Raw genomic sequence first — 16,580 nt, 5'->3', positions numbered from 1 at the left:
CTGCAGCAAGGATATGAGTGACACAACCCAGGCCTTTGAAGATTATGGAGTTATGGTTCATGCACAGCTTATTTGTCCCTGTGAGACTGGGTGACTGAGTGTTACATTTACTGGGTGATTATAACAGAGCAGCAAGGACCCACTTCCCTTGGCTTCAGTTTTGGCATTATGAATTTGTGTATGGATGTGTGAACAGACAAAGAGAAAGGATTGTGTTCCTCCGTTTCATAGGTTTCTTGCAAGTCTTCCTCTATTACGAGTTCACCTCTTCCCTCTCATATTTTCACACTCCTCAATCATGCAAGAGCTCAGGGACAAGGAAGGTCATTGGAAGGTCTGGGAAAGGGATGGATTAGTGATTTTAACTCATGGCTTGTGCTCTCCAAGTGTGATGAACTACCTCCAAGGGGTATTCATAACGTACTTGAGGCTATGTGCATACTCCATGTCAATATGAGGCCTGGTGCACAACCTCTGACTAATCTCCCATAAATTTCCAACAAGGGATTGGAAATGGAGCACAGCATGCCCACTAGGGTCCCCCTCACTGGGTGACACAGGCACAAGAACAGCGGGCAAATCACAGCCTTCACCTTTCTCCCAGGATGGACACAAGCTTAGAGAAGCAAATTCTCGGTCAGATTTCCCCCTCTCTATTCCCCTTCACTTCGAAGCTTTTCAGAGGCCATTAAATAAGAAAAAAAAAACAAACACAAAACTTTCTGGTGTAGATCATTCTGCTGTGGCAAGAAATGGTTACTAATTAACTGTGGGTTTTGCTGGATCAGAGCCCTCAAGACCCACTAAAATGAACTGTATAGTCAGATTTAAACATTTAATAGCACAATAGGCCTTCCTGCATGTAAGGGTCCAGGGAACAAAACCCATCAAATCCTGGAATTTGGAGAAAACAAAGTTAAAAGGAAATGCTTGTTATTCCACTCCTACTTGTTGAGTGCTGTATGAAGAGTAAAGCACTATTGCTGGTAAGTAGCATTCACCAAAAAATCATTATAGATGTTGTAAATTACTCAAACCCTCCTCAGGGTCAGTCGACTGCAGATCCAGAACACACAGCTAAAACTGAGGACAGAGAGCTTTGGGAAATGTGTGCCAGCGTGCAGGGTAGGTCTTGCTCCATAGCTGCAATGAAAACTTTGTGGTCTCTTCTTGGTTCTCAGTGACACCGTACAAATCTACAGGAACTCAATGTCCTGACAGAGAATTACTCTAGACTTGCTCCAGTCCCCCTGAGTGCAAGATTTATGTCGTTCATTTATTACAAAAGACAGTATTTTTTCCTCTGGCTTCTGCTATCAGAAGAAATTGATTGAGTGTCTTTCTTCAGCTCTGAATGTCTTTATACAACATTATGTTTTGTATTTGATTAAAAGAATGTTTTTAAAAATCGTTAAAGTGCATGGTGGTATAGAAATACATCATTTTACAGTGAGGCAGGCATATAAATAGCTGAGCTGTGTTTTCCATGTAGCTGGTGCTTTGCTGGGTTTCACCAGAAGAGGGTAGAGTTTGGAAAGGACTCCTCGCAGCCTGGGCTCCCTATTGTGTTGGGAAACAGCAAAGGGAAAACAAGCACAAGTTTCTCCTCGGCACGCTTGCACCGACTGACTATGTGCAAGAGTCAGCAGATAAACTCTGGAAGACCTTAAAGTAAAAAGAAAACGGAAAGAGAAACAAAATTCAAAATCAGCTTTCGAGGGAAATCTGTGGAATTGAAGAGAGAAACTGCAACAGTTTTTTGTGGGCTCACCCTGCTGATTGTCTCTCTGAGAACTGTCACTCACTGCACGTTGCATTAATCAGAGCACAGGATTTATTTCTCTGCCGTGACTTCCAACCTGTGAATACATATCACTTTTAGAGAGAGAATGGGACCTGAAAAGACTGTCGAGCACTGAACAGAGGGGTGAGTTTTATTAAACGGTTTCTTCTCTTTCAAATCTGCTGGAGCTTTCTAACACCCTGCTTGCAGGCACAGCAGCCCGATGACTTGTCTTTTCCCTGCAGCTTGTTGCATATCTCCTAAGGCTTTCCTGACCACAGGTTTATTTCTGTAACCTTTCCCACCACGACTCCAGGTCAGTTTGGTAACATTTGCAATAGAGCTGACTCGGTGCTGATTTGCTTTCATGAGACATTAAACTATAAAGCTTTGAAACCAAACAACAGTCTAAAAATCAAATAAAATCCAGTACAATTAAAATGGCAGGTGACTCTAGGTTTCCAGATGTGGACACTGATGGATCAGAAAAAAATGAAGAAACAGAGATTGTAGTCAATGTCGGTGGGGTAAGGCAGGTGTTCTATGGAGATAAACTGAATCAATACCCAGAAACACGGCTGGCAGAGCTGATCAACTGTTTATCGGGGGGATACGATAGCATATTCTCCCTCTGTGATGACTATGATCCTGGAAAGAGAGAGTTTTACTTTGACAGAGATCCAGATGCTTTCAAATGCATTATTGATGTGTATTACTTTGGGGAAATTCACATGAAGAAAGGAATATGCCCCATATGTTTCAAGAATGAAATGGAATTTTGGAAAGTGGATCTGAAATTTTTGGATGACTGCTGCAAAACCCATCTAAGTGAAAAAAAGGAAGAACTGGAAGAAATAGCCCGAAGGGTGCAACTCATTCTGGATGACTTGGGAGTGGATGCCTCGGAAAGTCGCTGGAAAAAGTGCCAAAAATACATCTGGAAATTTCTGGAGAAGCCAGAATCGTCCTACCCAGCTCGAGTGATTGCTGTTCTGTCCTTTCTGTTTATCTTGATCTCCTCTGTCGTGATGTGTGTGGGAACCATCCCAGACCTGCAGGTCGTGGATGCAGAGGGGAACCGTATGGAGCACCCAACCCTGGACAGCATAGAGACAGCCTGTATAGGTTGGTTTACCATGGAGTATGTGCTGAGACTAATCTCCTCTCCCAACAAACTCCACTTTGCCCTGTCTTTCATGAACATTGTTGATGTGCTAGCAATACTTCCTTTCTATGTCAGCCTGACCTTGACCCACTTGGGAGCCAAGCTGATGGAGCTGAGCAATGTCCAGCAGGCTGTCCAGGCACTGCGCATCATGAGGATCGCGAGGATTTTCAAGCTTGCACGGCACTCCTCGGGGCTCCAGACTCTAACATATGCCCTGAAACGCAGCTTTAAGGAGCTCGGGCTGCTCCTCATGTACTTAGCTGTTGGAATCTTTGTCTTTTCTGCCCTGGGTTATACCATGGAGCAAAGTCACCCTGAAACTTTATTTAAAAGCATCCCTCAGTCATTTTGGTGGGCAATCATTACCATGACCACAGTTGGATATGGAGACATATACCCTAAAACAACACTAGGAAAACTGAATGCTGCCATCAGTTTTCTTTGCGGGGTGATAGCAATTGCCCTTCCCATCCATCCCATCATTAACAACTTTGTCAGGTATTATAACAAACAGAGAGTTTTAGAAACAGCTGCCAAGCATGAATTGGAACTGATGGAGCTAAACTCAGCCGAGGGAAAAGCTGCAAGCTTCAAAAGTGAACTAGAGGATCTTGAGAGGGAAGGCAAGGACAGTCCTTTTTATAACAGCCGGCTAAAAGTCTCCCACAGTGACACCTTTATTCATCTCCTGTCAGAAGAGAAACACTATAGGACCAGGCTTCAAAGCTGCAAATAAACTGTGAGCTGTTGTCAGTGCTAAGCTATAGATCGGGACAGTCTGACAATCAACTGTTGAAAAGACTCGTGGGATCTGTCAGAGTTGGGAGGGAGCACTGCTTTGCTTTTCCAACATGAATATAAATTAACCCCATGGTATCTCCATCAAGAGTTGGTAAGACTTTGCCATTGTTACCCAAAATAAAATAGTAGGACTCCATTGAGATCAGACTGCTTATAATGAGTGCGTTTCAACAAAAAAATATTTGTAACCATTTTAGAGACTAAGAAGTCCTTCCTGATCAGTAAATGTTCTACAACCTGAATGTGCAACGTTGCCACATCAGAACACTGTACCTGTGACAATAAAGAGCAGCATCGCACAGATTGTGTCTTCCAGGCTGTCTTTAATATCTTTGCAACTAGGAGAACTGCTCCTTAAAAAATTAAAGCAGCCTCTTCACTTGTATTAGATTCAGGTTTACAGCAAAACATTACAAGCAGTTTCAGCCTAGACATACAGAAAGTATAAGCATATACCATGTGCAGAATATTAGAGTCAATGAAAGATTTTGGTTTTGTAAAATGTAATTTGAGGTCAACTTTTGGGGTAGGTATCTGTTCCTCTTTCCAGAAAAAATATAATTTTCAATGGGATATGAAGCTATTTTGGGGCAGATATGTAGAACAGTATCAATGTATTTTAAGGAGCAAATTAAAAAAATGTTTGTTCTAGCTTTTAATTACTACATAATAGTTTAGATATGCAGGAATCTTTCAGGAAGGATTTATAATCAAGTAATTAAAAAAACTAAGTTAATTCATTTTAATTCGGTATTAAAACAATAGAAGTTTATAAGAGAGTTAAATTGAGTACTTTGAAATAAGAAACTTTAACTCTTTGAAAGTAAGTGTAGAGAAAGTTTAAATAAAAATAGTGTAATCTCCAAATGATTTATGGTAAAAATATATATCAGAATGAACATATTACTAGTTTATTTTAAAAAAAAACCCCACATCCCACCCCTACAATAACCACATGATTTTGCAAATGTTAGTTTACAGAGGTAGAAGGCACTAATCAGTATCTTACTCATTAATCAGTATATTAATCAACACCAGTGTGTAGCTACTATCTTTCCCAAAGCAAGTGCCATCTATGTGAACATTAATTTGGCTTGTCTAACAACTGCAATATATGGGTCTGGTCTTTACCAGAGAAATCCACTGAAACTAGGAGTTATGCCAGCTTAAAGGGGATGGGAGAACTGGCACAAAGATGTATTTACATACATGAAAAGTAGGATCCCAAATGATTACAGGCTAGAGTAGCTGTCTTATTTGTTCCCTTTTGTGCTGAGCAGCCCCTTGCCCAGATGAAATGCAGCAAGCCATGACCTGTCCCTGGCACCTCATGACCCCCCACAGGTCCTTGGGTCTCTTCCCCTGGGACATGGGCAAGCAACGGGGCTGTGGTATCCACCCCACAGGAGCAGTGACTGGAGGGGCACAAAGCCATGGGCTGGGCTCCGTGGTCAGTCCTGGCACCTTGTTTGCCCCTGGCCCCTGGCAAAGGGGTATGTGTCTGCTGGTGGGAAGAGACCTCTTCTGCTGGGAGCAGTGGTGGTCTGTAGGGGCTGGGCAGGTGTGCAGAGATGGACAGCAGCTCCCCAGGAACATTGTCTGCTCTGCAGGTCTCCTGACATGGAAATAAACCCCTGACTCCCCCAGGCTGAAGCCCTTTCCCAGCACTACCCTTCACACTCCAAGCTGCTCACCTCCACGGATGCCTACTCTGTATCCCCATGTCCCAGCCCCGTGACAGACCTACCGTCCTATTCCATAACCCCATTACCACATCCTGCCCCCATCAAGTAAGATAAATCAAAGCAACATCAAAACTTTTCTGTACCAGAATCCTTCCACCAGCCTTTATCCCAAGTTCTCTCCTGCCTAAGGCCAACAGCCCATCCAAGTGACCTCCTCAGTCCAAGCATCCCTTCACCCTCATTGTCCCCCCACATCCCAGCTCTCAGACTCTAGATCTGCTCTCTCAATCCTTCTTGTCTGCTGAGACCTGTTCCTTCCATGTTACCAGTCTCAGCTCTTCTCCCAGTGGTGCCCGGCCAGGACCATAGCTGGCTCTCACCAAAGAGACAGGATTGTGCCCCTTGCTGAGGACTTCCAGGACACAAGTATGGGCTGGGGCCATCAAAAAATTGACTTGAATGGGATGCTGAGAGTGGGAGAAGAGGAAAAATAACAAAGCTGTGCCAGTCCCAGTCATACACCTTATCTATCAGCAGGGATATTAAATGTTCCTGACTTCCTTCATGACATGCAGAGGGTGACTGAAGATGAATTAAGTTAGCAAAAGTGCTTTCCTGAATGAGGAAAGCACTGTATAAATGCTAAGTAATATGGTTAGCACCGCAAGTACTAAATCCTCACTGCTATGCTTTGAGATTTATTTAACATGACATTAAATAAAAAAGTAAGCCTCTTTTATCAGAAATAATTTTATGGGCAAATTTCTCCAAGGAGTTATGCCTTTGAGCACAGGGGTCTGCCTACACTATGTCAGTATGGAAAGAGCTTTGAGCCAACCTTGGTGCCACTCCAGCCCTGGCTGGTCTCCAGCCAGGCTGCATGTGGTTTGCTGCACTTAGAGACCATGTTCGTTGGATTAATTGCTGTAAGTTATATGTTCTTAAAAGGCTGTGGGTGGAGACCGAACCCTGATGGTAGAAAGCGAGAAGTTTTCTGGGGCCCTGGAGGAGACACCTCTAGCAGACCACGAAACTATCGTAAACCGCTGACTTTGAAATCAAGTCTGGAGGGAAGGCTCTGCCCCTTAAAGGATGGAGTAAGCTAGGGAACATTTGTTTTAGATTTTTTTTTATACTCTGCACAGTTCAGCAGAGCTGATTTTCCTTTATTACAAGTTAATCTAAAAAAAGAAGAGGACTTAAAAGACTGGAAAGCTTGAGGGTGGGAGGGGAGTGTTAGTTTAGTCCCTTTGCAGAGAAGAAGTGACACCATCCCAAGGCTCTGGCTGTGTCGGGGTCCCGTGTTCATAGACACAGGACTTTCTCAAGTCCAAAGTCAGGACAAGCCCTGAAGTCTTTTACAAGGGGTAAACTGCACTGTGCTTGGTGCAGGTCTCATTCCTGCGCTCTGGGTGAAGTGGGCACAGGCTGCACCCCCCAATCTGCCAACAACTTCCCCATGTCCATCCCTTCCCAAACATTTTGTGGATGCTTTGGCTGAGTCTGTACAATAAAATTAATGAATTCAAGGCATTCCTAGTAAGCCCAGATCCACAGAAATAGTGGCAGCCACTGCACTGAGCTTTCACATTGTCTGCAGCATGTGGGAAGCTCTGTAACACAAGTGTCTCTCGGGAGAGCCCTGCCCCTGGTATTTAATACTGTTCACCTGGGAACCAGGGCTAGAACAGCCTTAAAATGTCAAAGTGCAGAGAAATCGGCCTAAACTGCTTGGATCTCTCCTGATACCCCTGGTACCCGAATACTCTTCTTTGGACTTCCAGGTGTAAGGAGAAAACAGGTCACCCTTCAGATAAGAAATTGGGAGCTCTGGAAAGAAAATGTAGTACTCTTCTGTAGAAAACCCATTGAGCAGAATTATGGAGAAAAAAACAGAGTTACTATAATTCTATTTGATATCCCTTCTCATACAAAAACTCCTGAGTTCACTGTGCAGGAAATTTCAGAACACGGTGAGCAGGTCAAATTATCCTCTTGAGAAGTTATCCCATAGGACATCTGACCTATGCAGCCCTGACTGCTTCTAGAAAACTTTGATTCTTTAATCCAGCTTGCAATGTACAGGATTAAAACTTGAAGGAACCAACTTTTAGTTCCTAAATAACATCAGCTGTAAATTTGAAATTTGCTCAGGTTTGACATTGAATAGCTGCCAGCAAAATCTGATTCAATAACCTTAATTTAATAGCCCACCCAAGGGTAGGTTGGTGGCAATTGCTAAGACTGTAGGTAAAATGAAGCCTGTTTCTAGCTTCCTGGACACCACAAAGGGTAGAACTTAATAGAGTGGAAATTGCTTTTAGAAGCGTGGGAGACAGCTGCAGTAGTTAGTGACACACAGCATTAGTCTCAGGGAAGTTATAAGCATGTAATATGTCAACTCTTGCTGCTGTGTCACAACTACCTTGGCTTGAGAAACAGCTTCAGGTTCAGCCAGAAACAGCCATCTACATCTAGGTTTTTATTGTTGGATGACCATGTTTATATATGATTTGAAAACACTTAAAAAAAAATAAACTGTGGGAAATACTAAAATACCACTGGCTGCTGTCAGGCATGAAGGAGAGCTGCCCCTTGCTGCAGGGGTGGCACCTGCCACACAGGGTTAACTGAAATGTCCTCCTGGTCTGTGCATGGGTCAGGGGGAATGTGGAGGCAAACAGGAGGAGGGCTGAGGACCACACAGCACAGTCCATTTGTCCCTGGCTGTGCTAAAGGCACTCATTGCTAAGGGTCTTTTTGCAGCTGAAGCTGACAGTGATGCTGTTTCAGTAATCCTTTAGGTCGCTTTCTTTTTGCCTAATGTGCTATTTGAATCCTCTTGTTAAAAATGCCTAAGAGGGGAAACCAAGACCATGTTGTTTTCAGTCTCAGGTATTCTCTCAATCTATACTGATTTTTCAAATAACTACCTACCCCAAATGCTCACCTGAGACTGGATGAAAGAGTGACAAACAGGTATTTGCTGAAACAGAGCATTCAAATGTACATAAAAGTAAGGGTTAAGAGATATTAATGAACAATTGACCATACCAAAAGACACAAAAAACGCCACAACCGTCTTCCAGCCACATCTGCATTGCCAAATGTAGTAAAACAATTAGAATTCTGTCCCCTGTGTATTATGCTAGGCAAAATTTCTTCCTCCCTCAGTCTGATATCCACTGACAAACTTCACAATTTCTTACTCACACAGATAGGACAGTTACTGGGCACACACACAGGAGAACGCTCTTGCTACCCAACCAGGTGTCTGAGGATCTGGCTTGCTGTCCAATCAAATATTACTGCATTTTGTCTAGACTGTCCATTCATGAATATCAACATTCCCTTCCACAACAGCTTTCATGAGACACTTTCCCTTTGAGACAGATGGTCCTTAGTGATGTGAGGAGTAAGTTCTGCACTGCCTGGTGAAAATCAAACTTCATCAAGAGTTGCAGCAACATATCACTAGTGTGAAAGTCAGCTCAGGGCAATATATATTAAATTTACTTTCTTCAGCTGTAGATATCCCACTAAAACTGAGATTGTTTTCTCTTTCTGTAATGAACCATATTAGGCGTGAGTTCAGTGGGACCTTTGCTTGCCTTAGGAGTGTTGGGAGGAATGATGCAGCCACGTGAGCCAGGCTAATGCAGAAAGAAGGCTCATGTAAATCGCCAAGAGGAAAATGAAGACTGTAGAAAGGTCTGAAAGCTCCAGGAGAAGTTGTGCCATTTAATTGTTTCTTTTCTTTTTGATTTCATATGTAGATGGGAAGGCTGCCAGTGTCTTAAAGCTGCTTTTTGTCTTCCCATGTAAAGGGAGCCTAGAATATCTTTTTAACATGCTGAGAGTCAAGTACTGCTAAATCATCCTGGTCAGTTAAATATATACAATAGAATCAGAAAGGAAGGGAAATCTTAAAAGGAATCTAAATAGAGGACTCTCTTTAAAAATAAAATCTCAAAATGGAAAGGAAGACTGAACGCTATGTTGTATATGCCTACAAAAATACTGTTAGTTTCAATGCATCACTCTACTGATTTCAATGAGAATGAGGCACCCAAAGGCTGACCCTAGTGCTTTGTATTTTGGTTTAAGCATGAAATGTTATGATTCCCTATTCTATAAGGAAGTAACCTGTACACTCCACAGCAGCTAAACATCTTAAAAAATGAAAATTATCTGTATTCATTAGACTCTGTGCTAGAGCTCACAGATTCTGTGTTAGAGCTCACAAAGCGGTGGAAACTCAGACGAGCAATCACTGGGCGAAGGCAGCAAATTGCTCGGCACTACAAAGGGAAGTTTTATAAAACCTTCTGGCAGCCTCAGACTGATTTGCTGTGCAGGAGACAAACTGCAGCTTCAATTACTATAACAACATTACAGGGAAATTCTTTATCACTACGATGCACTCCACTGATCCCAAACAATGTTTCCACTGCATTACAGTTATCAGCTTTACAAAGTCAGTGTTTTCCAGGCTTACTAGTGTAGTAAGATACGGCAATTTTACATAATACCCTGAATATGAAATAGCTGTAGCTAGCTGTTGGTTAATGTTGATATTTATTTTGTATTATTTTTACAGCAAAAATGATACACCACAAATATTCTTAGTCATATTCACATAAATGATTTATTAATTTCATACATTGATTTTAACTTCTCATATCCCTGAAATCTCAGCTTGTACATTATCAACCAGTGAAGAATTAATCCTTCTTTCTTGGTCTATACCAGATTAACCACCATGAAATACTACATGCCATTGCAGTTTCTTCCCTTGTTCCATCAAGATTACTCCATCGGACAGGTCTTGTCACTGGTATATTCTTTTCACTCAGCCTCATTTTTCGTGCTTTAATTCCAGTCTATTAGACTTCATTATTTTGTTTCAGAAAATAGAAATGATTCATCTTTCTTGCTACTCACACCCCTGATACACTTGCAAATGACTAGTGCACTCCCACTAGTCACAGCTCTCTGTACTGTGCCTGTTCACTGGGTCAGGCTTAGAACATGCCTTGGAGAGAAAACACACTGGCTCAAGACTTCATTTGGACGTGTTGGCTCCCCAAAACCACTCTATGCATCGAAAGAAAACTCTTGTATATGTGGACTGTTCAAAAGATGCGAGGTCTGTGTACAGAAGTCCTGTCTGTTTTTTTGCCAAACATTCTCACACGTTTAAATTGGACTGAAACACGCTGAAACATTTTGCTGTACAGAGATCTCTTTAAACATGCGCGTATGTGCTTTGCTGATCAGAATGTGCTCATGTGAAACCTTACATGGCAAAAAATGGATGTTTCTGAACTGCATCCAAGCAGGCACCAGCAATTTTCTGCTAACGGCCACCAATCAGGCATCAGCACAATGGGACCCTGGTTGGTCCCTACAGGGACTGCTGCAGTATAACTGAGAATGATTTTATGTTCATGAATATCAGATAAAGTGTTGTCCTATTGCTTGAGAAGTGAAATATCTAGAAGGCAGCCTGACTTTTGCATCCCCCTGACTTACTCACTTTGTAGAAACATTACTAAATACAAATAGGTTTCGGTACAATATTAAAAAAAAAAAAAAAAAATCCTTTGCTATTTAGCAAGCAAAACTCAAAGCATAGAGGAGATAAATCCTGCATCCTCCCCTGGGCTTTTGCTTGGGAATGGCCACTGGCCAGCTGGACACCTCTTGCTTGTTTACACAGGAACAAATCACACCCTTGTCTGCCAGCAGGTTCTTCTATTTCTCCTGGTTGTCACAGTAATAAATCAGTTGTTGCTGCAAAACAGAGCTCCTATCCAGCTTATGGGGAATCTGTGAACTCTCTGCAGCACAAATGTCAACCAGTTGCTGGCCGGGCTTTCAGGCTGGAGTGGTTATTGTTTGCCAGTTAGTTATTTGCGTTGGAATGGTAAATTCCACTTGAAAAAGCCTTTGCCATTTGAACACTTATTTTGCCTTAGCAGCAAATTAATTGCTGCTGTACGACACCATCCCTGCTGTGACTCACATAGGGCACATTCATACTGCCTTGGCTGGAGGAGGGAACAGCAGTTGCCAGCTGGACTTCATCCTTGCACACTGGAGCTGTTACTGTCCTCCTCATATGTGGGCTCTTATCATCAGGACTGTTCACATCAGACCTGAGCAACATAAAGATTCATTAAAGTGAGCTGCTCCCATATCTGATGTGACTTGTCTGCACAAAGTGACTGCAAAGTGTTTCTGAGTTGGGGGAAAAGTGCAAAGAGAGTATAGAGGTTCTCAGGGAGCAGGTAGGAGCTGGCTGGGGGGAGTGTACATGGGCTGCTGGAGCAGTTCTTGGCTCAGCCACCCAAGGGCAGCCGGGTGAGGCACCCAAGTCTCTCTTCTTCCCTTCACTCATCTGGCTGCCCTCTAAGCACTAGTTTGCAGTGAGCAGGTGAGTGGCAAAGGGTTGCTGCGTCTGACATTCCCCCAGAAGAGGTCTGTCCCTTCCTACTCCCCATACAGAAAACCACCGTCGCCTAAATACCACGAGGCTCCAAGTACAAGAGACATTCTAAGAGGTGAATAGACCAGCCTATGAGACAACATCCTTCCCTCAGTTATTAAACCCAAGGGATGCCAAAGGGTTTTTTGGAGGGGAATATATTTTTTTATTCATAGGGTTGTAGATAGCCCCAGTGTGACAATGTTTGGGTCCAGGACTGAGACTTGCAGGTGTCAGTGCATGTAACAGTAACACTTGGCTATGCTGACTAAGCCTGTCATATAATAGTATGTGCTACCCTGAAAAGCTCGTGGCTCTCATGGCTCACAATTTTCAGGATTTTTAGGGGGCAAATAATAAAGTCTTATTCAACCTGACTAAAGAAGTTGCAACTATTTGTGAGTAAACTCTTTGTTTGTTGAAATCCCCACATAGGTTAAAGCAGCTCAATAAGTCACAAGCAGGTCTGTCACATCCACCAAGAGAAATAAAGCAAGCTAACTGAATTCCTCTACATTTCTTACTGTTCCAGGGTAAATGAGATTATAGCAATGACAGAGAGGTGGGGGAGAGTGAGATAATTTGCTGGCATGCTTCCTTCTTATGTTTCTGGGCTTAGCTTTCTCATCCAAATTGGTAAATTTTGTAGACTAAAAAACTGGATTTTGAGCAGCAAGACAAAGAGATTATGGAGCAATCCAACACTACTGATTCTTGGGAACTCTACAATTAGAAGTGGAGTGCAACAAACTATCTAAAATCCCAGATTTCAACCTAATTCACTATTACATCAATCCAAGACACGTGGTGTTCTGTAATAATGGCAGCTGCAACAAAACTGAAGGATCTGTCTGTACATCGGTCCTGTGATGGGAAGGACCTTGGCAGTAGGCTGAGGGGCTGGAAACATGCCTTACAGTGAGGTTTTATGCAAGGACTCCCACCTGCAGCCCAGTGTTGCAACTTCTCTTCTTCTCAGGGAACATATGAGGGACTTCCCCATGCTGCACTGTGGGTGTGTGAGAAAATGTTTTGTACAAGAAAATGATATTGATTCCTAAACAGGGATAATAATAGGGTATGAATAACCGAATAGGGAGAGTGATGGATATTTGGGATATATGTCTCTAGGTACAGCTTCATTTTTAGGAAGAGACTAAAATGAAAACAGCTCTTTTCATCCCTCATTTGATTCTACTGCTTTTTCCCCTGTTCAGACAATAGCACTGCTATGATTTAATGGGAAATGGCAGTTACTTCAGTGAAAGATCACCATCATTCAGTTGCCGGCTCATCTGCCCCATTCTGATCCAGGTAACAAAAGGTACACACTGTCCCAATAGGCCACATCCTCTGTCATGAGAGGGATCTTCCAAATCTTTAGTACATAATGAAGTATTCCTTAATGTAACTCAAAGATGAATGAAAAGCAACTCAAACCTGTTAGGGTTTTCGGAGGTTTTTTTGTCACAAAATGTTACTAAAACACTTTAAGGCTTTTCACTGTCCTGTTTGGCTAATCAGTATCTACCAATGAGCTGGCAAAAAAAACCCCACTCTCACTGGCAGAGACTGCAACACAAATGCAAACACAAATAAAAGTAAATTATTTTCTGGGAAAAACTGATAAAGGCAGAGCAAGAAACAAATGTGTGGTAAATTGGTCTCATTTAGCCATCATCCAGTTGAGCACATTTGAATGCAAAGTTTGCATGCAGGCTGTTTATGCTTACAGAATGAGAGCCTAGATATGTGATGATGAAAGACACTTAGAGTTGAGATGAGTTACTGTGAAAAATAAATGAAGCAGGACAATACCCACTCAGTGTGGTAGGAGATTGGCTGCTGCAATCATACAGTTACCAAGTAGTAGGGTGGAGAGCAGGTGTACCACCATGCATGGTTTTAGACACTCAGTAACTGTCACGGTAAGGGCTTCAGGAATGAATTAAGGTCTGAAAAATATGCCTTAAATTATAAAAAACATAACAGTCTTTTTTTAGTTTGCCCAATAAATGGTTTGGAGATGGCTTGATTGTGAATACCAGCATAGCAAAAAGCTCCAGGTAGCTGCGGGCTTATTAATGTAATAGATTAAAGCATATCATGCAGAAGTGTAGCACACAAAGTAGATGTATAATATAATAACAAGGTATTATCTTACCACAGAAGCAACTAATTTTGGATGGCAGACTTTGCTGTCAGGACTCTTGGCTACATAATATTCCAAAAGCATGACCTTTGAGAAGTCAGTCACTCAAAGGTTAGTATCCAGCATACCTGAGATCATGAGGGTCTTACACCTGGCCTAGCGCAAAAAGTGTGCATATTTTCCGTAAGTGCTGTTCTGCATCTGCAGGTAGATTTAGGGTATTTCATGGGGAACTAGACTCCTAAGCATTCTCAAATGAATCAAGCCAGAGTCAGCACTGTCATTGGAGCCTACAGGCATTTTGGCAGAGCAGCAACTTTCAGGAGATCAATGCACTGGCATCTATGGCCAGATGAGACTACAGCATCATTTAGGTTGGAGGAGACCTTTTGAAATCACCTAGTCCAACCCCTCTTCTCAAGAAGGGTCAGTTGGAGCAGATTGTCCAGGACCATGTCCAGACAGGATAAGATGTTTGAGACATCTATAAATGATGGCAAATATACCCTAGGGGACACATGAACCTTTTCGAAGTGCCTGCAAGAGGTCAGGAAAAGTGCTTCAGAACATCTGAACCGATATTAGATGTCTCTGGGCAACTGAATCCCAGCCCTTGTGTTTGCTTGAGCATGGGCCATGGAACTTTAGTTGCATATTAGGCTCCACTGCTGGTATTGACTAGATCTCCACTGACTCTAGAAGGAACTGAGACAGGTAATGCACATACAGATGTCGGTACTCAGGTGTCTTAACCCTGACCTGAACCTTTATGTCTGCTGCCTGCCTGTCTGCTTTTTTTGTAAGTCCTGTGGTGAGGTACAGAGGACTTTGCTGAGGGCACAGCTTGTGAATGATCATCTTTTACAAAAAACCCCACGGGTGAATAGGCTTCTTTTACATAACAGTCATAGAATGAGTTTCTCCCTTGATGCTTGGTTGAAAAAAATCTATCACATATAAATAAAGGCGCCTTAAACAGATGGTCCTACAGTCTGTGATACAGGAACGATGTCATGACCTTTCAGGCTTCCCCATTAGATCAGGGGATGCCTGGATCTGGCTGCTGGAGCCAGGCTGTAAACCCTATCCCCACACCACCATGCTAATATACCCAACTTCTGTTTCTGATCTCACAGATCAAAAAAGGGCTTGTGCCAGTTGTGTTAGCTGGAAATTAGATAAAAATCAGAAATGGGCCATGCGTTCTGGCACTGGAACAGAACCAACCATGGAAGCAGAATGGTGACCATTCTCCGAAATGCAAGTGACACTCAGGCAGCTCCTGCAGACTTAACTGCAGCCATAATCCTGACAAAGCAATCATTTCTCAGTGCATCTTCTCTTTTTGTTCTGCCACACTGAAGAGTCTGCAGCTTCAGATCCTCATTCCCTCATGTGAAACGAGACAGCACTATAAACTGTGCTGTCATCTCCTATTTTGGAAATGTAAATTCAAGGCCCTTTCCACAAAGACTGGAAACAGTGTGGTTAATGCTTTCCAGCTGATGAGACTAGATCAAGCCTTTCAGAAGCTGTTAACATTTTTTTCTTACGGTCTGCAAGATTTACCTTCCAGGTTTTCATATTGACTCCTGAATGATAAAGTATAAATGGTATTTTCATAAACTAACTCAGCATCAAATTTTATTCTGTTACAATACTTAAAGATTGCTTCTAACTCTGCAAAGTCCTTTTTTCTTAGCATTTTAACGAAAGTTTTGTCTTGCCTAACATTCTCTGGACAATTTCTCATGCATATTAAAATTGAACAAACAAAACTCTGCATAATAATTCTGATGTCATTGTCCTATGATTTCAATAGGAGTGAAGATCACTTGGTATAGCTGATGACTGAATTCAGTATTCTTACAACAGACAAAATAACTAAATGATGTGATTTCACCGAATCATCTGAATAAAAATAAAAGACTAACCACCCACACAACTCAAATAACAATCTATCAAGATGCACTGCCCTGTTTATTATTGAAATAAATCTGTGATTTAAATTCAGTGGCAAACTGTTTGCAAACACTTATTCCATTATTGCATGCTCATTTTTTATCGTAAGATGAATCAGATGAAGTTCAAGTAATGGTGTAGTTCCATGATGTTTAGTGCCACACATATGCTTAACATCACGTTCTCTAGTCCTCGCTGTGCCCCTGCATAGAAACGGTGTGACTTCATCTCCCATTTATTACAGATGGAGTGACAGACACAGATTGTACTACTGTCAAAACAGCATTAACACTTGGTAGTAGTTGGGTACTAAAATGCCATGGAGTTATCTCTCCATCAGACTGCCTGGAATGGTGTTATACTGCAGAAAAGATACCGTCATTGACGTGTCACTGGGAAGAACAAAAACATCAAAGCTGCAGTGCGGTGACTGAAGAACAAAATGAATCTGATTCATCACCCTGAAAAATCCCATCTAAAACAAACCATCTTGAAGAGCCAGCACAGTTGCACCTTTTCAGCTAAAGACAATGAGTAAA

At 42.2% G+C, this 16,580-nt stretch overlaps 1 protein-coding gene across 1 annotated transcript; it reads left to right on the top strand.

The window, feature by feature from the left end:
* Positions 1-1,589: 1,589 nt before the first annotated feature.
* KCNF1 (potassium voltage-gated channel modifier subfamily F member 1) lies at positions 1,590-3,931 on the top strand. Its single transcript, XM_074922123.1, has one exon. It carries the CDS (start codon positions 2,224-2,226, stop codon positions 3,685-3,687), a length of 1,464 nt encoding a protein of 487 aa, XP_074778224.1. The 5' UTR covers positions 1,590-2,223; the 3' UTR covers positions 3,688-3,931.
* The last annotated feature ends 12,649 nt before the right edge of the window (positions 3,932-16,580 follow it).

Source organism: Athene noctua, chromosome 1 (genome assembly GCF_965140245.1).
Source record: "Athene noctua chromosome 1, bAthNoc1.hap1.1, whole genome shotgun sequence".
In the NCBI taxonomy this organism is placed as follows: Eukaryota; Metazoa; Chordata; class Aves; order Strigiformes; family Strigidae; genus Athene; species Athene noctua.
Note: the sequence above shows the minus strand (reverse complement) of the source record. Positions and strands in the feature narration are given on the sequence as shown.